The 26002-nt window shown below is 38.9% G+C and overlaps 1 protein-coding gene across 6 annotated transcripts in view; it reads left to right on the top strand.

Annotated features, from left to right (window-relative positions):
* LOC124119294 (adenosine deaminase domain-containing protein 1-like) overlaps nt 1-26002 on the top strand; it is a 129546-nt gene that overhangs the window by 19399 nt on the left and 84145 nt on the right. For 5 of the 6 annotated variants that reach the window (XM_046481757.2, XM_046481759.2, XM_046481754.2 and 2 more), the window contains exon 6: nt 2024-2165. In XM_046481757.2, coding sequence (XP_046337713.1) covers nt 2024-2165 — 142 coding nt within the window. The remainder of the gene's footprint in view (nt 1-2023; nt 2166-26002) is intronic. The other variant, XM_046481758.2, reaches the window with a different exon arrangement.

Genomic DNA, 26002 nt, shown 5'->3' with positions numbered 1-26002 from the left:
GGTGCCTTGAGCCCCTGGCATACTGTATACTCTCTCTATCTGAAGGGATGCTTTGAGCCTCTGGCAGTGTCTGTATACTCTCTCTATCTTAAGGGATGCTTTCAGCCTCTGGCAGTGTCTGTATACTCTCTCTATCTGAAAGGATGCTTTCAGCCTCTGGCAGTGTCTGTATACTCTAACTGGTGCTGTGCCTTGAGCCTCTGGTAGTGTCTGTATACTCTATCTGGAGGGATGCTTTCAGCCTCTGGCAGTGTCTATATTCTCTAACTGGAGGGGTGCCTTGAGCCTCAGGCAGTGTCTATATACACCAACAGGTGGGTCGCCTTGAGCCTCTGGCAGTGTCTGAATACTCTAACTGGTGTTGTGCCTTGAGCCTCTGGTAGTGTCTGTATACTCCATCTGGAGGGCTGCCTTGAGCCTCTGGCAGTGTCTGTATACTCTAACTGGAGGGGTGCCTTGAGCCTCTGGCAGTGTCTGTATACTCTCTCTATCTGAAGGGATGCTTTGAGCCTCTGGCAGTGTCTGTATACTCTAATTGGAGGGGTGCCTTGAGCCTCTGGCAGTGTCTGTATACTCTCTCTATCTGAAGGGATGCCTTGAGCCTCTGGCAGTGTCTGTATACTCTCTCTATCTGAAGGGATGCCTTGAGCCTCTGGCAGTGTTTGTATACTCTCTCTATCTGAAGGGGTGGTTTAAGCCTCTGACAGTGTCTGTATTCTCTAACAGGTGGTGTGCCTTGAGCCTCTGGCAGTGTCTGTATACTCTAACTGGTGTTGTACCTTGAGCCTCTGGCAGTGTCTGTATACTCTAACTGGTGTTGTGCCTTGAGCCTCTGGCAGTGTCTGTATACTCTTACTGGAGGGGTGCCTTGAGCCTCTCTCTATCTGAAGGGATGCCTTGAGCCCCTGGCATACTGTAAACTCTATCTGAAGGGATGCTTTGAGCCTCTGGCAGTGTCTGTATACTCTATCTGAAGGTATGCTTTGAGCCTCTGGCAGTGTCTGTGTACTCTAACTGGAGGGGGAATTGAGCCTCTGGCAGTGTCTGTATACTCTCTCTATCTGAAGGGATGCTTTGAGCCTCTGGCAGTGTTTGTATACTCTCTCTATCTGAAGGGATGCTTTGAGCCTCTGGCAGTGTCTGTATACTCTAACTGGAGGGGGACTTGAGCCTCTGGTAGTGTCTGTATACTCTCTCTATCTGAAAGGATGTTTTGAGCCTCTGGCAGTGTTTGTATTCTCTCTCTATCTGAAGGGATGCTTTGAGCCTCTGGCAGTGTCTGTATACTCTCTCTATCTGAAGGGATGCTTTGAGCCTCTGGCAGTGTCTGTATACTCTAACTGGAGGGGGACTTGAGCCTCTGGTAGTGTCTGTATACTCTCTCTATCTGAAAGGATGTTTTGAGCCTCTGGCAGTGTCTGTATACTCTCTCTATCTGAAGGGATGCTTTGAGCCTCTGGCAGTGTCTGTATGCTGTAACTGGAAGGGTGCCTTGAGCCCCTGGCATACTGTATACTCCATCTGAACACAGTAGAGAATCTTCTTGTTCTTTGACATTCACTACTTTAGAATACGATAGAGAATCTACTTGTTTTTTGACATTCATTACTTTAGAACACAGTACAGAATCAGCTTGTTCTTTGACATTCATTACTTTAGAACACGGTAGAGAATCCTCTTGTTCTTTGACTTTCACTACTTTAGAACACGGTAGAGAATCAGCTTGTTCTTTGACATTATTTACTTTAGAACACACCAGAGAATCAACTTGTTCTGTTACATCCAGTACTTTAGAACACACCAGAGAATCAATTGGTTCTTAAATATTAGCTTCTCAGGATTTTCTTGTTCTTGAACATTTACTAGTTTTTTCTCTTCTTTTTTTTGACAAGTTCTAATGTTGTCTTTAAGTTATATCCCGGTTTCGCGAAAAATCCTAAATGTCATCACTAATATTGTCTCCTACCTGAGACTGAGAGGGTGTGCTGCAGGCCAGTAGTCATGATGATGAGCCTGTCTCCAGCAGGTGCCAAGTGGGATAGATGACCTCCCTCTCCCAGACAAGATGGCCAACATTGCCTATCAGAAACTCTTCAGCATCCTGCAAGATGTTCCAGATTTGTATGCTGTGAAGAAAAATTTTGCTGCTTTTATTGTACAGAGAAGTAAGTTTTTCTCCAAATGTTTAACATATTGAATTTCAAGTGCACTTCTAAGCAAACTTTCTGGTTTACTTTTCGACAGTGTAAGGAATACGGGTCATTTAAAGGATCTAGTTTCTACACAGAACCAAATGAACTTAATGAACCATTTTTGTCTGAATAACATTGATTTTTTACCCAGCTATAGCTTATTATTATGAAATATTCAAGTTTTAGTTTGTTGTTGTAATGATATTTTTGTTATTCATATTTACATGTTCTTTTTTATCCTTTGTATTACCCCTCATGAGGCAAGAGTGTCCAAAAGTCTACATCAAAGGCTAGTTTCCACCCTTGACATTTCAAGCCTAGTTTTCTTGGCTTGATTATGATGCCACCCAATGTAGAACACAAGTTGTGTCCCTTGTGATGAAAATATGATATCCAGATCACTCTTCATATTTCAAATTGCTCCACAAAGATGACTATCATAGCTGACAACCTGGTCAATCAGATAACAAAAAGATTCCAGATTTCCCCCCTGACAGACAAACAAACTGAAATATTGCCACTGTAAGGGACTTATTCAAATCTTGGTCTAAGTTTAGGGGTCAGGGGTTAATGACCCTGGAACTTTTCCATCTGACAAAATCAACATCTCTTATTTCTCAATGTTGCATAAAGTAACTAAACTAACCCGAACCTATTTTCGTTCCTATGGTTGTTGACCATGGTTATTAAATACATCCAGTCTTCCCATGAAGTAGGGCGTTATCGTTGCTTGCAATAGTCATAAGTACATCTAGTGCAGTGCATAACATAGCACAGCAGATTTGATCTATAAAAACCCTTCAAATGATTTTCAACACCTAGTAAATACACTTCAGTCAATAAACTTTCTGAAAAAGCAAGGGAAAACACAAGAATGATTGACAAAAGAGATCACAAATCTCCTGACTTCAACATTTTCTGAATTAAGTTTCTTTTGGGGGTGGGTGTTTGAGGCATGTGCCTCAAAACTTGAGGAATTAAAAATAATTTTCTGACATCGCACCTTTGAGCTGGTCCCTGAAGATACTGATTAGTGCTGCATGTCGCTGTCAGTAATACAGACTACACAGTATCAAATAACATTGCACGTCACTGGCACATGAAACGCACAGTAGGGGTCATCTAAAAATAGCACGTTCAAGTTAAAAAAACAATGCAATTTACACTCAAATATTTAAAAGCGCTTCGGGGGTACGAATGAAAACTTTGAAACACTTGAAAATAATTGTTCTTTCTTTATGTTTGGCTGTCAGGTGAACAAACAGGAGATAAACTTGGTCCATGAAAATTGAATTCTCACAATAATACATCCCTCGACATGATTATTTACCATTTCAACTGTATTTCCATCTGTGTATGAGTAGTATAGGTAATGGTGATTCTGCCGCAATCCCCACTGGAGCCAGATTTATATACCTTTACTGCTACTACAGAGGGAATTTTTTATTCAAAAATGATGATGCGATTCAACGATCGTCATGATTCGTATTAAAAGAAACATCAATATTAATTAATAATGGATAAAATTTACTATAGCCCACAAGGATATTGGAAAGGTATAGGAGCAGTACAAAAATTATCCACCGCGGCTAAGGTATCTAAAGATGTGGCCAAGGATTGGTTAAAGAAACAAGCGATGTGGCAGATATACTTGACGGCACCGCGTTATATCCCGAGGAAGAAGTTTGATATTTTTACAACGAATGAAGCTCATCAGGCTGACCTGTTGTTTCTCACCCATGATAAGGTAAGACGCAAAACGTATAAATACACTTTAACCGTAGTGGATGTGGCTAGTCGATACAAAGAGGCTGAGCCATTAACCTTGAAAGATTCAACAGAAGTAGCTAATGCACTGAGCCGCATATATAAACACAGACCACTAAAATGGCCTAAGTTATTTCAAGTAGATCCTGGTCGCGAGTTTATGGGATCAGTAACTAAACTGTTAACAAAGCACGATGTCGAAATCAGGCCTGGTGAAAAAGAGGCCCACCGTTGTCAAGTTAACCAGACATTAGTGGAACGTTTGTTTGGCTATCAGTATGGGATCGAAATGAAATCAGAACGATTAAGATCAACCGAATGGGTGACACGATTATCAGCTGTTGCATCAGCGCTAAATAATAAAGTAACGAGATTAATTGGGAAGAAACCATCCCATGCGATTAAAATTGAAATCTGTGACTTCCGAATCTTCAGCACGGAGGAGAGGCAAAGAACAAAAACTTCCGGATAGAGTAAGCGTAAGATATTTATACCAGCACGGTGAACTCGAAGGAGGCCTACGTCGCGCAACCGATCCGATTTGGTCTCTTAAGATATATAACATTAGTCGGTTGGTTATGAAAGAAGGAGAGCCTATTCTTTATTATCTTAAAGATGGACCGGGTAGGGAAGAAGAGTTGCTCATAGTTCCCAACGATACAGTATTACCATCATAACCATAAGCATAGGTATTTACACCATCATTATCAATCCATCTCTTTGAATCTAAGGGGGATAATGATGTCTTGTTCATTCTTAATCCATATATCCTTCGATTGACACTTCTTAAACTGTTCATCTCGTGTTTGAATGTTCTACCATTGAATAATGATTCTTTATACTGTTCATGTTTGATATGCTTTTTTACCACAAACTTCTTAACACCCTTACCACATACTTCTTAACACCCTTAGCTTTTCTTATCTCTCCATTATTGGACTTCTATATAGAATACATCTTAGGTCTTAATCCAACATACTCCGCAATAGGGGTCCCAGCACATTCATCCTTCATCTTACCTAATACCTTTTTATTTACTACGCTGTGCAGTGGATTATCTTTTGGGTATTCGCTCATGTCGTACATATCTATTTTATCTGCCATATCTTTATACACATCCTCGGTTTGTATTTCCATCAACAAAGAATCTGTGTCGGTATATAACACCTCACATCTATCGCCGTACTGCTTCTTAAGTTCGTTAAAAATTAAGTGTTTTGACAAGTCAAGAATACCCATACCAACGTACACCGGTTGAATTTTATATTACTCTTCTGCATATGTAGCGCGGCTAAGTCGTTATCAATTATCTTACTTCTGTTAAAAGCCGGACTGGCTATAAATTTCCTAAGTCTTTCTTCCTCATTAGATCTGTCCAATTTAACTTCAACACGCTTCCATAGTTTTACCAAATACTGAGTTATTCAAGAGCTTATATAGATTCTTTTCGAAATCGCTGGTAGCCATCATTCTTAAATCTGTGTTCAGCCTTATATAGGGTTCCATCCAAGGGCTTTGATCAAACTGTAGAACTCTGTATTTTCTTTAGTTTCATACTTAACGATAGATATAACTGGATATTTCTATAGTGAACTATATATTTTGTCTTATCCATCAAATTTGGTACAAGTTTTTCTACGTTAGCTAACCTAGTATTACCCATCAAGGAGTGCTGATATTCCGACATCTAATCTTTATTCACCATTCATCTTTCGGGAGCTAGCGGATAACTGTTATTGTCTTTGTGCAACTAATTTGGATATTCCAACTTCTAGTATGTACCCTTTATTCACATGAATATCATTCACATCGATATCATTCACATCGACCCACTCAATACCACCTGTGGGTAAAGGCTGACTCATAGCCCATCTGTACAAATTGTTGGCGTCGAGATATAATATGTGCGTGTCGGGTTTACTCGGATCCTATCCTTCCACGAATTTATTATTAGCCATAGCATACCTTTTAGCTGTCATCGATATATACCACCCCTTAATCCTTTCTCAATAAACAAGTGCATATCGTAATCGGTGAGTAGTTTTAGTTCTATGCCGGTCTTCTTCAACAATGCATCCCAGGATTGTCCGGGACTGGAATAGTACCATGCCGGGTCCAAGCCGTATTATTTTAAACATGTCTTTCTAAATATATCGAATATATCGCCGAGTAACAGTACATTGGTTTTTAAGTACAGATCGTGATAATCGCCTAAATTCTTACAACCTAATTTATCCCACACCGTCAGAGTGTGTTCATAATCAGCATCGGTTATTTTAGATTCTGTTAAGTTACTATAGAATGATTCGAGGGGTGGTAATTTAGTTTCGTCAAATCTAGACCAATCGTTCATATATTCGTAAGGATATACACCTTTTCTCAACAACAAATGACGAATTAACCAATCAGTATATTGATTTGTTATTGCAAAGTCATCGGGATTGTTCGCATTAACTAAATTGTCCAGGGAAGATAACAGAAACTACAGAGTCTATGAATCTAAGCCCATTACTTTGTTTTCTTCTGGCTTTCCCATCCTTGTCCGTGTAATGTATAGTTTTAGTCAACGAGAATGATATGTATTTTTCCATATTATTAGGAATACACGTTAAGCCGCCGTCGCTCTTTGAGATAGCTTGCATGATGAGATGTGAATCATATCCCCTAAGGTTGTGAAACACAACGGGGATGGGTATTGTTTGAGAATTCATTTTTAGTTTCAAGTTACACTTGTTATGCGCAGCTCCCCGATAATTACCCTTGACGTGACAATGATCTCTTACTGAATCCCCATTCAGGGGTTTATTACAAACATGACAACTCGTTGATTTCTTATAGGCCCTCCAATCATCCCTCATCATACACATGGGTTTCTTACGCGATAAATTTTCCACGATTATTCTCTCTTCATTTTGTAGTTATTCTAGGAATTTTCCTGCTGCATCGGGACCTCTGTAAATCACGGGCGGGTTTGTTTTCCCATCATACCTTACAACTATATATCCAAACCCACAAGGAATAAAAGGTAAAACTATATTGATTGCTTCGGTCGGTATTTTCTATCGGTTTGTAAAGCGCTTCGAAGTCAGCGTAAATTACGTACGGTACTGGCATTTGATTACAATAATGTTCAAATTTTAATGTATTTTTTCCCTCTTTAGGCATATCAATCCTGATAGCAGTCTGTCCAACACCTCTGCAGTCTTCTTTATGCGCTTCTAATAGATCTTGTCTGCTGTACCCATGCAGGCATCTTTCGCAGAAATATTTCTTTCCTGCATGTTTTGTTTGATCGCATAATAGCCTGCTTAAACTCTTTATCCAAGTATAATGATGTTTACCATCTTTTTCGATCAGAAATGAATTGATTCTGGGAATATGTTTTGGGGCGGAGCTTATCCTGTGTACAACAATTCCTTTAGGAGAATGTCCGAAAACATTTATAGCTAATATATTTTGCTTTTCCGCCTTATCAATTTGTGAGATTGGTGTAGGTTCGTCTATACCATCAAGGTTTAGTCCGTCGTTTTGGGGATAGGTCGAAGGTCTATTTGCAATTTTAGAATCTGGGGGGAACAATGCAGATCTTATCATCATTCTGAAACAGTCATCGCCTATATTTTTTACATTAATTATGGCTTTTTTCTTTTTATAATACGGGGGTAAATCTATATAAGATCCACCTTTGAAAGGCATATAATTTGCTAAATCTAAATATAAACTATCTATTTTTATGCACACCCCAACTCGAACCTCTATTAGTCCAGTGTTCTAAAGTTTCTTGTAACCTAATGATGTGTTTATAGTATCGGATTCGGTTATAACTTCTTGATTGCTCCGGAAATAGGGTTTGGTATATTCAGCGCTATCGTCTGCGTTAATTTACTCAATGACATTTTAACCGTTAACTGGTATTTTATACTATTTAAATCATCTAATTCCTTGTTAATTTTGCTCGATACGATGGGCTTAACATCATTAACATCCACGTTGGAATTAATATCCATCTTCCAACCTCTTAGATATTTACCAACGCCGGCTGCGGGTACAAATCTTAACTCATCAACTGAGTGATTTTTATTATCGTCAACTGATTTATTATTTTCTAGTAAATCGATCAATTCAGCTTTTCTCATTCGAGAATAACCTCTCAGGCCACTTTTTTTCGCTTGAGCTTTGAGTTCTCTAACAGTCTGAGTTTTCTTGTATTCCAAACCGAGTAAATCAATCAATTCAGCTTTTCTCATTCGAGAATAACCATGTAGACCACGTTGTTTTGCCAAAGCCTTCAACTCTCTCACAAAAACCATTGTGGTTTAATGGTATATGCAAAATGAGTCAAATCTCTAAATGGTTGTTTTTCATATATCTAAATACGTATTCTCCCCAACCTATTTCTCTCATTGATGTAATCTCTCTTCCTAGCGTAAATAATCTGGTTCCTGACCCTATCAGCGCCGTGTTTCTTACATAAACAATAACGACCTTTGACCCCTATCCCACATACAGAACAAACATTATTTATATTTCCCTGTCTGATGTAATAAGAATGGATATCGCAGTAAATACCAACACAACGTCGGCTGCATTGAATCGGCTTCCCCATGAGTGTAAATCTGCACAGATTCATGGTTATACATCTATCATATCATTTGTCTAAATGCAAATCACATCTCCACTGGTGAGTCATAGTTGTCATCACTATTTATAGATTAGTTGATGCGTAATAGATCATAGCTTATGTGTAGCTAAAAATAGACAACAGTCAGCCAGTCAGCTCAACATAGCTGAACAGCCAGTCAGCGCTATTTATAGCTGAGTAGTCAGGGTTATTATTAATGGCTGATACGCAATAGAACATAGCTAAAAATAGCCAAGGTGGACAATCCCAACACTATAAACGCTATCTCAAGGTCTTTCTGAGCCTCTGATGGTGTATAAAATTACTTATTGTTGGCCTCGGTATTGGGTCAAGTTTCTTGTCATAAACAAGGAAGTATTCGTGCATGGCAGATTCAACATCCTTAAATGTTTGAATTGAATGCCCCTCTTTACGCAATTCATCATTAATAAAATTTAATCTTAACATCCTATTTCTGGCCCATTGTGACTGGGCTGTTTCGAGTTGTTCTAATGCTTAATTATGTCGTTTACGCTCCTCTTCAACTTCTTTAGTGTTTGATTCCCTCAGAGTAGAAAATACATAATTACTCCCAGAAAAAGCTAGAGCATTAACAATCGCAATTGTTGCCATAATGTTTTGAACTGTGTTCAATAATACTATGTTTATAAAATATTCAAATGTTTAATTACTTCATTATGTCTTCTGGGATAAGCCCTTGTTTGATTAGCATATCTTTTGTAGCGATTGCCAATCGAATATCAAGAATCATCATACCGATATCATAACCATTAAAATCTAGCTTGGGTGGTGTGCCCTTAGTTATCATTTTAGCTATACGGGCATAGCCAATGGCCAAGCCACTGACCACCGCTGAATGATACGTTGCTTTACCAGAATTTTAATGTCTGTAACTGGAGTAGTCATGCTTTTATAACATTACATGAGGGTTTAACTCTAATTGAACTTGTGATGCAATAGCTTGTTGTGATTGTGCAATCGCTGGTGACATTTTCTATTCTCCGGTCTTATAAAACAACAATACCGCTGCTATAGCAACAACCCCTAGTACATAGGGAGCCCAAGTTTTAATCGTGCTATGTTTCAATATTTGAATTGTGTATTAGTTTTGCCTTCCTCGCTAGCGCACCCTTCCTATCAGCTGCGACTTTTCGAGGATTCTTAGTCACTCTGGCTTGTTTTTGTGGTTGTGCAATCGCTTGTGTTTCCTCGTTCACTTGTGGTGTTTCCACAATTGCTTGTGATGCAATTGGGGTTTGTATTTCCGTCTCCATTATTAGTAAGTGGGCACGTTTGTTTTAATTGACAATACCTAGCCGTTATTAAAGCTGTGGTCACCGGCGCTAAGAACATTCCGTATCTATGATAAAACTCACAGCTTACTGCGCTTATAGTGGTGTTCGATGAATGGATCTTTCTCGAGAGATTCGCATAAATACGGGCGATGTTCTGCCGGGATAGGAAGAAACATACTCGCTACGACTGTGTATAGTTGTAACATAACCGAACCTATTGTTTTAGTCATGGTAGCTCCCAGTCTAGACTTTTAATGCACGTACAGTTTTTTAATTACTTTGTCGGTCATGTTATCCATTTTTTCAGTGGTATAATTTTCCCCAAAATATTTGGAACATTTTCCACCGTCTACCAAAGCCACGAGTCTTTCTCTATGTTTATCTGTATGTTGATCTACATGTTGATCAGGTTCTTTGAGCATTTGTTCGATAAGTTCGTCACATTCCATAATGTAATACCTAAGGAGATATTTAAGTCTAGCACAATGGAATATGGCATATTCAAGACAGCCTGAAATAATAAACTGTTGCGAAAGAAATACGATTTCAAACCACATTAATACATAATAACCGCTAATGTTCAATTTATTGTATTTTTGCCATATAATTGCTATATATTTGCTATTTTTTGCAAATTTTTGCTATTTTTGCTATATTTTTGCTTAGCAGTTGCTATATTTTTGCTTAGCAGTTGCTATATTTTGGCTCAGCAGTTGCTATTTTTGCTATATTTTGGCTCAGCAGTTGCCATATTTTGGCTCAGCAGTTGCCATATTTTGGCTCAGCAGTTGCTATTTTTGCTGTATTTTTCGCCTAGAAGTTGCTATATTTTTGTTCAGCAGTTGCTATTTTTGCTAAGCAATTGCATAAGCAGCTGGTTGATCAGTTTTTAATACGAGTTGACAGTGCTTCGTTTCCACTAACAGTTTGGTAGAAATAACATCATTTTCGCATAGACATTCCTCAAATGAATCTCGGTCTTTGCAATAAAACAGGGCTACCTATTTGGTCTGTTCTCTGATATCTTTCATACTCAAACGCTATGCTCCATATGCCGACCGGAGAATGCTAAATATGAAAGCATATGTTTCTTTTTGGTAAGTTCTTTACTCGCACTGCAGTCGTCTATAATGAAAAGTGTTGATTCTCCTTTGTATTTTTCGTGACATACTCGTAAACAGTCTTGTAAACAATTGCCCGGATCAACTCTGTGCACCCCGGGATAATTCATTACCCAATCTCTCGATAGGTATGTTTTATTAAAGTTTATAGTCGGGCACAGAATAATAATATGGTCGAAAACATTCCGATAATGACTTTGTAAAATATCTAGAATAAAAGCTGTTTTTCCACAACCCGTTCGCCCGCAGATGATAGCGCATTGCGGTTCTTTAGGTTAAAGATTATTTATAGATCGCTTGCACGAATCTTCCATTCTGTATATTAAGTTGCGCGTCCATAATCATGTACAAATATATGTTTAATTTACCAGCTGCTTCGAAGAGCTTTGTTATCTGTATAGTAACACCCTCACTAGCATTTTCTATTCTCTGCCCACTGCCGTGTAGTTGGTCATTGTCTGTGGTTTGCATGTCGAGCCATAGCACATACTTCGTGGTAAGCAGGGACGTTTAGATTGATATTCAGCGTCGTATCTCTTTTGTTCCTGGTGATCCTTTGGTGTCGAAGCACGCGATCGTACAAAATGGCTAAACTTCCGGTATACTGGTTACGAATTTGTCTGGCTAATTCAGGATCTGTTATCATATCATACTCCAGTGAGATATTGTCAATAGAATAGCTAGTACCATCTTCAGTGGCTTTGAATAACTCTGCCGTCATAAAAAGTGAGTTCGTACTCTAACCTATCGCCTAGGGATGCTTGATAGAAGGGCAAGTGGGAATCTAGTAATTCAAAGTCGAGCGGAATATAGAACCGGTTGCGTAATGCATCAGCAACAGCCTTATCTCCTACGATGGTATTATCACCACTATCAGCGCAGTCTCAATGTGTTCCGATTACAAATACCTTGGTGTTGTAAGTTTTCCCGTTCTTTAGCCGTTCTCCAGAGATCCATGTAACAGAAATATACATCGCTGTCGTCAATACTCAAAACTTCATTTCCGCTAATTTTTATCACGATTTTCTTAACAATATGTTCTGAACGAGCTCTCTGCTAGCGTCGGTAGAAGTCAAATTAATTGTAAATGATAGTTGGGCAGTTCCTGGAACTAACACATCGTGTGCTCCGAGATTAGGAAAGCGAACCAGAAGCGTTTGATTCTGATCAATGGTACTAGGGTTATTAGTTATAGTTACAGACTGGCGAATTACTTTGACCCCTTATGGATCCTGATTCTACGTTGTGGGTTAACTTGCGTCCGTATTGTGAAGACATCGTTGTATTGAAATTATGTAACCTTATGTTTAATATAAAAATGGATGATTTTAATCTAGATAACTTTGATAACCCGAGTACAATCAAAAAGGGTACTGATGAAACCAGCTTTATGAATATTAACAATGAACTTTTGAAACCAGCTGTTAATGATTATTACGATGCCTTAAAAGATGATAAAAAATATGTTAGCCCAATTGGTCGTGACTATTCAAAGGTTATGATAGATGGTATAGTGGCTCTCCGGATATTGACCTTATGAATTCTCGTACTCGTAAGCCCCTAGCCTTGTCTACGATAGCCAGTAAACATGGCATCAACATTGTACGTAATGAATTAGGTTTTGTAGACTACTCACGAGAAAAACTTTCTGCGAAGCCTACTAAGGTTCTTTTAGACTGTGCGTACTGAACTCGGTAACATAGATAAAGATAATTTGGAAGAAATTTCGTAGCTGGCCTCGGACGGACTTGGAGAAATCTTGGATACCTACTACGATAATTACACGTTACAGGTAACATCCTTTGAGTACAATATAAGGGAATTACGAGGCCTTGACAAGGCAATGCAAACAATGCGGGGAGAACTCATCCATAATATAGCCAAGCTATCTGAACTTGACAAGCATATAGCTTATGAGAAAACAAAACTTGAACAGGCGGGTGATGAATTCAGTAGACGACGCGTTGCTGAAAGATTGCGTAGCTTAGAAGACGAAAGATCAGCCCGCCTCGAAGCGGCTTCGAGTAATAGAAAGGCACTTCATTCACAAATCAGTGGAATTCGAGAAACTATCGATTAAGTCCTCAACGATGATACTACACTGGCCGATAAAATCAAAACATTGTTCAGAGAACAGGGGATAACCATTGCCAGTATTTTAACCGCATTGGGATTTATTATATCGACTTTGACTCTCGCGTTAACCGGTGGCAGCGGACCATCCCCACCGCCTAGTTATAAAAATGGTGTAAAAGAGTGGATAAAAAAGCATTTAAAAGCATTAGGAGAAGCACTGGGAAAGCTCACTTGGAAAGCCGCGTCTGCACTTCCGGTATAATAGGGAGTATAGTTTCCTGGCTCTTGAATTTATTAGCAAAGACCACAACTTGGCTTAGTCAAAACTTGTGGGCACTGATCGTAGCAATTGCCGGGCTGTTGTACGTTTCCGTTAAAGATTATTTATCCAAATCATGAGTAAACCAGCCGCAACTCCACCTACTATAAGCGCTGTTTTTTCATTGATATGTTGTTGATTTTTAGCAGCAATATGTTGTGGCACTGGCTCTTGTACGTCAGTAGTAGTATAGGTAATGATGGTTCTGGACCACTTCCACTGGAGCCGGATTCATATACCTATACTGCTACTACAGATGGAATTTTTTATGCCAAAATGATTATGCGATTCAATGATAGTCATGAGATTCAGCTAAATTGGCTCTAGCTCACCACCACCTGGAGCCAATGATATAAATTTTTATAGGTAATGATGGTTCTGGCTCACTTCCACTGGAGCCGGATTTGTATTAAACGAAATATCAATATTAATTAATAATGGATAAAATTTACTATAGCCCACGAGGATATTGGAAAGGTGTAGGAGCAATAAAAAAATTAGCCACCGCGGCTAAGGTATCTCAAGATGTGGCCAAGGATTGGTTAAAGAAACAAGCGATGTGGCAGATATATTTACCAGCACCGCGTTATATACCGAGGAAGAAGTTTGATATTTTTACAACGAATGAAGTTCATCAGGCTGACCTCTTGTTTCTTCCCCACGATAAGGTAAAACGCAAAACGTATAAATACGCTTTAACGGTAGTGGATGTGGCTAGTCGATACAAAGAGGCTGAGCCATTAACCTCGAAAGAATCAACAGAGGTAGCTAATGCACTGAGTCGCATATATAAACGCGGACCGCTAAAATGGCCTATGCTATTTCAAGTAGATCCCGGTCGCGAGTTTATGGGATCGGTATCTAAACTGTTAACAAAGCACGATGTCGAAATCGTCCGTGGTGAAAGAGAGGCCCACCGCAGTCAAGCTATCGTCGAAAGATTTAACAGGACATTAGCGGAACGTTTGTTTGGCTATCAGTATGGGATCGAAATGAAATCCGAGCGATTGAGATCAACTGAATGGGTGACATGATTATCAGCCGTTGTATCAGCGCTGAATAATGAAGTAACGAGATTAATAGGGAAGAAACCATCCCATGCTATTAAAATGAAATCAGTGACTTCCGAATCTTCAGCACCGAGGAGAGGCAAAGAACGAAAACTTCCGGATAGAGTAAGCGTAAGATATTTATACCAGGCCGGTGAACTCGAAGAAGGCCTACGTCGCGCAACCGATCCCATATGGTCCCTTAAGACGTATAACATTAGTCGATTGGTTACGAAAGAAGGAGAGCCTATTCTTTATTATCTTCAAGATGGACCGGGTAGGGCATTTGTACGAGAAGAGTTGCTCATAGTTCCCGACGGTACGGTATTACCACCATAACCATAAGCATAGGTATTTACACCATCATTATCAATCCATCTCTTTGTATCTAAGGGGGATAATGATGTCTTGTTCATTCTTAATCCATATATCCTATGATTGTAACTTCTTAAAGAGTTCATCTCGTGTTTGAACGTTCTACTGTTGAATAATGATTCTTTATACTGTTCGTGTTTGATATGCTTTTTTACAACATACTTCTTAACGCCCTTAGCTTTTCTTATCTCTCCATTATTGGACTTCTTTATAGAATACATCTTAGGTCTTAATCCTACATACTCCGCTATAGGGATCCCAGCACATTCATCCTTCATCTTACCTAATACCTTTTTATTTACAACGCTGTGCAGTGGATTATCTTTTGGGTAATCGCTCGTGTCGTACATATCTATTTTTTCTGCCATATCTTTATACACATCCTCGGTTTGTATTTCCATCAACAAAGAATCTGTGTCGGTATATAACACCTCACATCTATCGCCGTATTGCTTCTTAAGTTCGTTGTAATAAAAGTCATACATTAAATGTTTTGACAAGTCGAGAATACTCATACCGACGTACACCGGTCTGTTGAATTTTATATTACTCTTCTGCATATGCAACGCGGCTAAGTCGTTATCGAATATCTTGCTTCTGTTAAAAGCCGGACTGGCTATAAGTTTCCTGAGTCTTTCTTCCTCATTAGATCTGACTAATGTAACATCAACACGCTTCCTTAGATTCTCCATAGTTTTACCAAATACCGAGTTATTCAAGAGCTTATATAGATTCTTTTCGAAATCGCTGGTAGCTATCTTTCTTAAATCTGTGTTCAACCTTATATAGGGCTCCATCCAAGGGCTTTGATCGAACTTTAGAACTCTATGTATTTTCTTAAGTTTCATACCTAACGATAGATACAACTGGAGATTTCTGTAGTGAACTATATATTTTGTCTTATCCATCAAATTTGGTACGAGTTTTTCTACGTTAGCTAACCTACTATTACCCATCAATGAGCGTTGATATTCCGACATCCAATCTTTATTAACCATTAATCTTTCGGGAGCTAGCGGATAACTGTTATGATCTTTATGTAACGAACTTGGATATTCCAAGTCAACTTCTAGTATGTACCCTTTATTCGCATCATTCACATTGATATTATGGATATTATTCACATTGATATCATCGACCCATTCAAAACCACCCGTGGGTAAAGGTTGACTCATAGCCCATCCGTACAAATTGTTAGCGTCGAGATATAATATATGCGTGTCGGGTTTACTGGGATCATATCCTTCCACTAATTTATTATTAGCCTTAGAATACCTTTTAGCTGCCATCGATATACCACCTCTTAATCCTTTCTCAATAAACAAGTGCATATCGTAATCTGTGAGTAGTTTTAGTTCTACGCCGGTCTTCTTCAACAATGCATCCCACGATAGTCCGGGACTGGAATAGTACCATGCCGGGTCCAAGCCATATTGTTTGAAACATGTCTTTCTAAATATCTCGAATATATCGGCGAGTAACAGTACATCTGTTTTTAAGTACAGATCGTGATAATCGCCTAAATTCTTACCACCTAATTTATCCCACACTGTCAGAGCGTGTTCATCATCGGCATCTGTTATTCTAGATTCTGTTAAGTTACTATAGAATGATTCGAGGGGTGGTAATTCAGTTTCTTCGAATCTAGACCAATCATCCATATTTTCGTAAGGATATACACCTTTTCTCAGCAACAAATGACGAGTTATCTTATCGGTATATTTATTTGTTATCGCGAAGTCATCGGGATTGTTCGCATTAGCTAAATTGTCCAGGGAAGATAACAGAAACTGTACGGAGTCTATAAATCTAAGTCCATTACTTTGCTTTGTTCTAGATTTCCCATCCTTGTCCCTATAATGTATAGGTTTAGTCAACGAGAACGATATGTATTTTTCCATATTATTAGGAATGCACGTTAAACCGCCGTCGGTCTTTGAGATAGCTTGCATAATGAGATGTGAATCGTATCCCCTAAGGTTATGAAACACAACGGGGATGGGTATTGTTTGAGAGTTCATTTTTAGTTTCAAGTTACACTCGTTATGAGCGGCTCCCCGATAATTACCCGTGACGTGACAATGATCTCTTACGGAATCCCCATCCAGGGGTTTATTACAAACGTGACAACTCGTTGACTTCTTATGGGCCCTCCAATCATCCCTCGTCATACGCATGGGTTTCTTACACGATAATTTTTCCCTGATTATTCTCTCTTCATTTTGTAGATATTCTAGGAACTTTCCCGCTGCATCGGGACCTCTGTAAATCACGGGAGTGTTTGTTTTCCCATCATACCTTACAACTATATATCCAAACCCACAAGGAATATGTTCTTGAGTTTTGTACGTAAAACTACTATCAGTATTGCTACGGTTGGTATTTTCTATGGGTTTGATAAGCGCTTCGAAGTCGGCATAAATTACGTACGGTACTGGCATTTGATTACAATAATGTTCAAATTTTAATATATTTTTTCCCTCTTTAGGCATATCGATCCTGATAGCATTCTGTCCAACACCTCTACAGTCTTCTTTATGCGCTTCTAATAGATCTTGTCTGCTGTACCCATGCAGGCATCTTTCACAGAAATATTTCTTTCTAGCATGTTTTGTTTGATCGTATAATAGCCTGTTTAAACTCTTTATCCACGAATAATGATATTTACCATCTTTTTCGATCAGAAATGAATTGATTCTGGGGATATGTTCCGGAGGGGAGCTTATCCTGTGTACAACAATTCCTTTAGAATGTCCGAAAACATTTATAGCTAAATTATTTTGCTTTTCCACCTTATCAATTTGTGATATTGGTGTAGGTTCGTCTATACCATCGAAGTTGAGTCCATCGTTTTGGGGATAGCTAGAAGGTCTATCCGGATGCTTGTCTACGGGGAACAATGCAGATCTTATCATCATTCTTAAACAGTCATCGGATTTATTTTTTACGTTAATTATGTCTTTTTTCTTTTTATAATACGGGGGTAAATCTATATAAGAACCACCTTTGAAGGGCATATAATTTGCTATATCTAAATATAAACTATCGATTTTATCCACACCCCAACCAGAACCTCTATTAGTCCAGCGTTCTAAAGTTTCCTGTATCCTCTGAATTGATGTATCTAATGATGCGTTTATAGTATCGGATTCGGTTATAACTTCTTGATTGCTTCGGAAATATGGTTCAGTATATTCGGTGCTATCGTCTGTGTTACTTTTACTCAATGTCATTTTAATCGTCAGCTGGTATTTTATACTATGTAAATCATCTAATTCCTCATTAATTTTACTCGATATGATGGGCTTAATATCGTTAACATCCATGTTGGAATTAATATCCATCTTCCAACCTCTTAGATATTTACCAACGCCGGCGGATGTGGGTACAAATATTAATTCTTGATGTTGATTATCATTATCATTATTATGTTGATTATCAACATTATTAGGTTGAATATCATCATCATTAGGTTGATTATTATCTAGTAAAGCGATCAGTTCAGCTCTTCTCATTCGAGAATAACCTCTCAGCCCACCGTTTCTCGCTCGAGCTTTGAGTTCTCTAACAGTCTGGGGTCTGTTGTATTCCAAACCGAGTAAATCCATCAATTCAGCTTTTCTCATACGAGAATATCCACGCAGTCCACTTTGCTTTGCCATAGCTTTTAATTCTCTGACAAAAACCATTGTGGTTGAATGGTATATGCAAAATGAGACAAATGTCTAATTGGTTGTTTTCATATATCTAAATACATATTCTCCCCAACCTATTCCTCTCATTGATGTAATCTCTCTTCCTAGCATAAATAATCTGGTTCCTGACCCTATCAGCACCGTGTTCCTTACATAAACAATAACGACCTTTGACCCCTATCCCGCATACAGAACACGTATAGTTAATGTTTCCGCGCCTGATGTAATAATTGTGTATGCCGCAGTAAAAAAAATCAACACAGCGTCGGTTACAAAGAGTAGTCTTCCCCATGAGTGTAAACTTGCAGTTATTCATGGTATATACATCTATCATATCATTTGTCTAAATGCAAATCACAGCTACACTGTGAGATATTGATTATGCTATTTATAGATCATAGCCACAGCTGTCACTCTGACTTATGCATGGTATAGCTGAAAATCAAAAGAGAAGTCAATCCCAACATGATAAATGTGACCTCTCGGTTCTTTTGAGCTTCTGACGGTGTATAAAACTGACTCATTGTTGGTCTCGGTATTGGGTCGAGTTTTTTTCCATAAACGAGGAAGTATTCGTGCATGGCAGATTCGACATCCTTAAACGTTTGAATTGAATGTCCTTCCTTAATCAGTTGTTCATGAATAAAGTCTAATCTCTTCATTCTCTGCTGTGTATATTGTAACTGGGCTGCTTGGTATTGTTCTAAAGCTTCGTTATGTCGTTTACGCTCCTCTTCAACTTCTTTAGCGTTTGATTCCCTCATACTGGAAAATAAATAATTACTCCCCGAAAAAGCTAGAGCATTAACAACAGCTCCACCGACCATCATCGCAATTGTTGCCATATTCAAATGTTTATATGAATATAAATATTCAAATGTTTAATTACTTCATTATGTCTTCCGGGATAAGTCCTTGTTTGATGAGCATATCCTTCGTTGCCATAGCCAATCCAATATCCAGAACCATCATTGGTATGTCATATCCATTAAAATCTAGCTTGGGAGGTGTGGCTTTAGTAATCATTTTAGCCATACGGGCATAGCCAATGGCCAAGCCGGTGACCACCGCTGAATGATACGTCGCGTTTACCAACATTTTACCGTCTGTAGCTGGAGTAGTCATGCTTCTTATAGCATTATATGAGGACTAACCTCTAATTGAACTTCTTGTTGCGGCGGGGGTGACGTTTTCTCTTCTCCGGTCTTATAAAAGAACCATACAGCCGCTATACCAGCAACTCCTACTAGTGCCCATGTTTTAATCGGATAAATATTTGAATTATTTATTAATTTCGCTTTGCGCGCCAGCCCTCCCTTTCTTCCTGCAGCTATTTTTTGGGGGTTCTTAGTAACTCTAGCTTGTTTTTGTGTTTGTGGTGCATTCACATTCTCATTCACATCCTCATTCACTTGTTGTTGTGTGTTCACTTCTTGTTGTGTGTTCACAATCTGTTGTTCCTCGTTCACAATCTGTGGTGTCACCTGTTGTGATTGTGTTTCCGCAATCTGTTGTGTCTCCATTTATATTATTAAGTGGGCACGTATGTTTAAATTGACAATACCTAGCTGTTATTAAAGCTGTGGTGAACGGAGCTAAGAACATTCCGAATCTATGATAAAACTCACAGCTCACTGCGCTTATAGCGTGTTCGATGAATGGGTCTTTCTCGAGAGATTCGCATAAATACAGGCGATGTTCTGCCGGGATGGGGAGAAACGTACTAGCTACGGCTGTGTATAGTTGTAATATAGAAGACCCTATCGTTTTAGTCATGGTAGCTCCCAGTCTAGACTCGTAACGCGCGAACAGTTTTTAAATTTCTTCGTCTGTCATGTTATCAATTTTTTCGATGGTATTTCTCCCAAATATTGGGAACATTTTCCACCGGCTACCAAAGCGGCGAGTCTTTCTCTATGTTTATCTAAAGATTTATCTGTAACATTTTGATCTACATCAGATTCTTTGAGCATTTGTTCGATGAGTTCATCGCATTCCATTATGTAATACCTAAGGAGATATTTAAGTCTAACATAATATAATATGACATATCCAATACAACCCGTAATAATGAACTGTTGCGAAAGAATGAGGATTTCGAACCACATTTTATGTAATATTAACCGCTAATGTTCAATTTGCTACATTTTGCTACATTTTTGCTATAATTTGCTACATTTTTGCTATAATTTTGCTATAATTTTGTTAAGCAATTGCATAAGCAGCTGGTTGATCGGTTTTTAAAACGAGTTTACAGTGCTTCGTTGCCGCTAACTGTTTTCTGACTTTATCTCGTTCCCCCTTGGTATAAATGACATCATTTTCGCATAAACATTCCTCGAATGAATCTCGATCTTTGCAATGAAAAAGCGCTACCCATTTGGTCTGCTCTCTGAGATCTTTCAGGACAGAGTTGTATTTTTGAGTAAGTACCCAAACGCTATGTTGAGTATGCCGACCGGAGAATGCTAAATACGAAAGCATATCTTTCTTTTTGGTGAGTTCTTTACTCGCGCTGCAGTCGTCTATTACGAAAAGGGTCGATTCTCCTTTGTATTTTTCGTGACATACTCGGAGGCAGTCTTGTAAACGATCGCCCGGATCGACTCTGTGTACCCTGTCGTCATTCATTACCCAATCTCTCGATAGGTATGTTTTATTAACGCTTATAGTCGGGCACAGAATAATAATATGATCGAAAACGTCCCGATAATGACTTTCTAAAATATCTAGAATAAAGGCTGTTTTTCCGCAGCCCGTTTGCCCGCATATGATGGCGCAGTGCGGATCTCTAGGTAAAAGATTATCAATAGATTGCTTGCACGAATCTCCCATTCTGTATATTAAGTTGCGCATCCATAATCACGTACAAATATATGTTTAATTTACCAGCCGCTTCCTGAAGCTTCGTTATCTGTATGGTGGCACCCTCGCTAGCATTTTCTATTCTCCTCCCACTGCCGTGTAGTTGGTCATCGTCCGTTGTTCGCATGTCGAGCCATAGCGCGTACTTCGTGGTGAGGTATTCACCCATCGATACACTCCCGAGAGACAGATCTTTCACGACCGCGTTAACTTCCGGAGAACGTTTTATAGAAGGAAGTTTTTTAATCTCATCCCACTGGTGATACGCTAGCATTCCTTGGCTATATAGTTGATTAGGCACGCCCTCGATAGTCAATTCTACTTTTGTAATCTTGGGATTGTAGAACTTCTCGGTATTTCTTTTAAACGCATCGGAGGGGTCCTCGAACAACATTAAAATACCCTTCAACGACCTCGTGGGAACGTTTAGATTGATATTCCACATCGTATCTTTTTTGTCCCTCGTGATCTTTCGATGTCGCAGCACGCGATCGTACAAAATGGCTAAACTTCCTTTATACTGGTTACAAATTTGTCTGGCTAATTCGGGATCCGTTATCATATCGTACTCCAGAGAGATATTGTCAATGGAATATCTAGCATCTTCATTAGCAGATCTGATTACTCTACCGTAGTCATTAAAAGTGAGTTCGTATTCTAACCTATCGCCTAGGGATGCTTGATAAAAGGGCATGTGGGAATCTAGTAATTCAAAGTCTAGGGGAACATAGAATCTGTTACCTAATGCGTCGGCAACGGCCTTATCTTTTTCGTTGGTATCAACACCATTTTCAGCACCCACGCGCAGTCTCAATGTGTTCTTATTACAAATACCTTGGTACTGTAAGTTTTACCGCTCTTTATCCGTTCTCAAGAGATCCATGTAGCAATAGTATACATCGCTATCGTCGATACTCAAAACCTCATTACCGCTAATTTTAATGGCGATTTTCTTAACGATAGCACGACCTATGTTCTGAACGGGCTCCCTGTTAACGTCTGTAGAAGTCAAACTAATCGTAAATGCTAGTCGGACAGTTCCCGGAACTAACACATCGTGTGCGCCGAGATTAGGAAAGCGAACCAGAAGCGTTTGATTCTGATCGATGGTACTAGGGTTATTAGTTATAGTTATAGACTGACGAATTGCTTTGACCCCTAATGGATCTCGAAGTCTACGTTGTGGGTTTAACTTGCGTCCGTATTGCGAAGACATTGTTTATATTGAAATTATGTACCCTATGTTTAATATAAAAATGACTGATTTTGATATTAATGACTTTGATCTAAGTACCTTTGATGATCCGAATCGAACTGAAGAGGGTACTGATGAAACCAACTTTGGTGGCACGAATCTTAACGAAGAACTTTTACAATCGTCCGTTGATGATTATTACGATGCCTTAAAAGAAGATACCCCAATAGGCCGTGACTATTCAAAGTTTACGATAGATAGTAAAGGAATATTGCGACTGCGTGACTCTCCGGATATTGATCTTATGCATTCTCGTACTCGTAAGCCCCTAGCCTTGTCTACGATAGCTGCTAAACACGGCATCAGCACTGTTCGTGATAAATTAGGTTTTGTGGACTACCGACGACTTTCCGCAAAGACTACTAAGGTTCTTTGAACCGTGCGTACTGAACTCAGTAACACAGATAATTTGGAAGAAGCCTCTAACGTGGCCTTGAACGGACTCGGAGAAATCTTAGATACCTATTACGATAATTCCACATTACAGGTACCATATTCGGAGTTCAGTATTAGGGAATTACGAGGTCTTGACAAGGCAATGCGAACAATGCGGGGAGAACTAATCAATAATATAGCTAAGATATCCGAAATCGACAAGCATATAGCTAAAGAGAAAACAAAACTCGAACAGGCGGGCGATGAGTTCAGTAGACGCCGCGTAGCGGAAAGATTGCGTAGCTTAGAAGACGAAAGATCGGCCTGCCTCGAAGCTGCTTCCAGTAATAGAAAGGCACTTCGTTCGCAAATCAGTCGTATTCAAGAAACTATCGATCAAGTCCTCAACGATGATACTACACTGGCCGATAAAATTAAAACATTGTTCAGAGAACAGGGAATAACAATTGCCAGTATTTTAACCGCGTTGGGATTTATTATATCGACTTTGACTCTCTCGTTAACAGGTGGTAGTACAGGTGGCACAGGTGGTGGTACACCGCCTAACGATAAAAACGGGATAAAAGAGTGGATAAAAAAGCATTTAAAAGCATTAGGTTCAGCACTGGGAAAGCTCGCTGAGAAAGCCGCGGCCGCACTTCCCGGTATAATAGGGAGTGTTGTTTCCTGGCTATTGAATTTATTAGCTAAGACCACCACTTGGCTTAGTCAAAACTTGTGGGGGTTGATCGTAGCAATTGCAGGGCTGTTGTACGTGTTCGCTAAGAACTATTTAACCACCAAATCATGAGTAAACCAACCGAGACTCCACCCACTACAAGCGCTGTTTTTTCATCGATATGTTGTTGATTTTTAGCCTCAATATGCGGTGACACTTGTGCGTTAGTAGATGGTTTTGAAACATGTGGTGTTTGCGGCTTGACTATTCCCTTTTCGCCCGTGATCGTTTGCTTTATTAATTCGACGTTAATATCTGAATTTATACCTGGTTTTTGTTGATCGGTAGCGATAACAATTTTATTTTTATAACCTATCACTGGACCGATCTTAAGTTCCATATTACTCGGAGACATGTATAGTCCCGGCGCATAAACGAAGTCCACTTTGGATTGAGCGTACTGTAATGCATCTTGAAAACGCTTTATAGACGATGGTATGTCAACTGGTGAATTAATGGCGTCCTCCACGTTTGAGACAAACTGTTTTTGCGCATCGAACGCCGTCCCAGTACCGATAATTCCCGTTCGTGTTTGCCATTGTGCTCCGAGAATTGCCCATACATAAGTTCTTATCGATTCATTAACTCTTACAAATCCTGGGTTAGTAAAATTATTTTCTGTTTTATCATTAAGAAATTCATTCCAAGCCTATTCGGTATCGTTCATTTGTATAAATTTTTTAACAATATAAATTAAACCACTCTTAAAACTCATAATATCCCCTCTCCAATCGTTACTATAAAGTTCCCAGCCTTTATACCAATGACCGGTTTTATGCCAATGATCATATATTCTTGCGTAAAGTTTGCTGGTGCTATACAACTTACCAAAATTAACTGGAAGTTTATTAAGTATTTTATATACATAATCGCTTTCTTCTTTGACAGATATTTTTTCATCTGCGTAAGGAACACCTAGACCATGGTTTGCTCCTTTAATACGCCAATCTTTACTCGTAGAAACATTAAATTCCTGACAAATACGTTCATACGCCCCCCTATTATACGGATTATTTGATGCATTCCACGCTCGATCCTGCGGTAATGGAGCACTAATTTCTTTAAGTATACGTCTAATCTGATAGTACACGTGAAATAATAAAACAGACTTATTTAGCATAAATCCTGGGGCATTAACAGATACGCCACATCCCGTTGTGGCACACCATATGGCAAAGTTTAACTGATTCTGCCAAAATTGCATCGGATTGTGAAACCAATCATGCACCATTTTATCGCTAGTTGCCGTGACCCTGTACTTTTCAAAGATATCGGGGAATTTAACGAAAAATTCAGCACCAGAGGCAGTTACTATAATCGATTGATTAGTAATGTATCTCGATTTCATATTTAAGTTATGATATAGTATCATTGTATATTTAATATGTATGTTACACTCCCGGGAATAACAAATGGTCAGTCTATTGAACTGCTTCATACAATCGATAACTCGGATGGACAACTCGAAGTAGCTCTATGCGACGTAACGTATTACCCACTGTGGACCAATATAAGTGCTGCGAGAGATAATAATGAGTTGTCTATAACAGATAAACAAAATATTATTGAAAAAAACATTAATATACCTGATGGGTATTACAATATATGCTCACTCAATGATAACATTTTTAAGCCTAATGGAATTAGTATCACACAAAATGAGTCGAATGGGATAGTGAAAATCGGCACTGGAGAAAAAGGTATATGGATTCATGAGAACTTAGCAATTACACTTGGATTTACACAGGTAGAAAGATCAAGAGACTTTATATTATCAATATACAGGACAACATCTGATGGAGATGCATTACCCGATTTAGTTCCCTATAAAGAGTTGTTCATCCATCTTGATCAAATAAGCACGACGGATAATATTCAACTAGAAAGTCCTTCAACTTTGCTCAGATCTATTCCAGTGAAAAATGAAAAATATAATAGCGGTAGAACGGAATCTTTCTCGTCATTACAATATAAAAAATTGAAGCGTGGTATTATTTCAGACCTCAAAATTTCTGTATTAGATGTAAAACACCAACTTGTACATATAGGATACTTAAGTGTAACACTCCATATTAAAAATAATGGTTGATGCATCAGGCCCTGGAACAGTAAGACAATGTAATACAATTGCGCTTTCCGATCTCGGAGACACAGAAGGATTTGGTAAACCCGGTACCGATGGTAAGTTATACGCTTTACACTTACACGATAATGTATACAATCGGAAAGAAGTCACA

Source organism: Haliotis rufescens, unplaced genomic scaffold (assembly GCF_023055435.1).
Source record: "Haliotis rufescens isolate VD_foot unplaced genomic scaffold, xgHalRufe1.0.p SCAF_36, whole genome shotgun sequence".
Lineage (NCBI taxonomy): Eukaryota > Metazoa > Mollusca > Gastropoda > Lepetellida > Haliotidae > Haliotis > Haliotis rufescens.
Note: the sequence above shows the minus strand (reverse complement) of the source record. Positions and strands in the feature narration are given on the sequence as shown.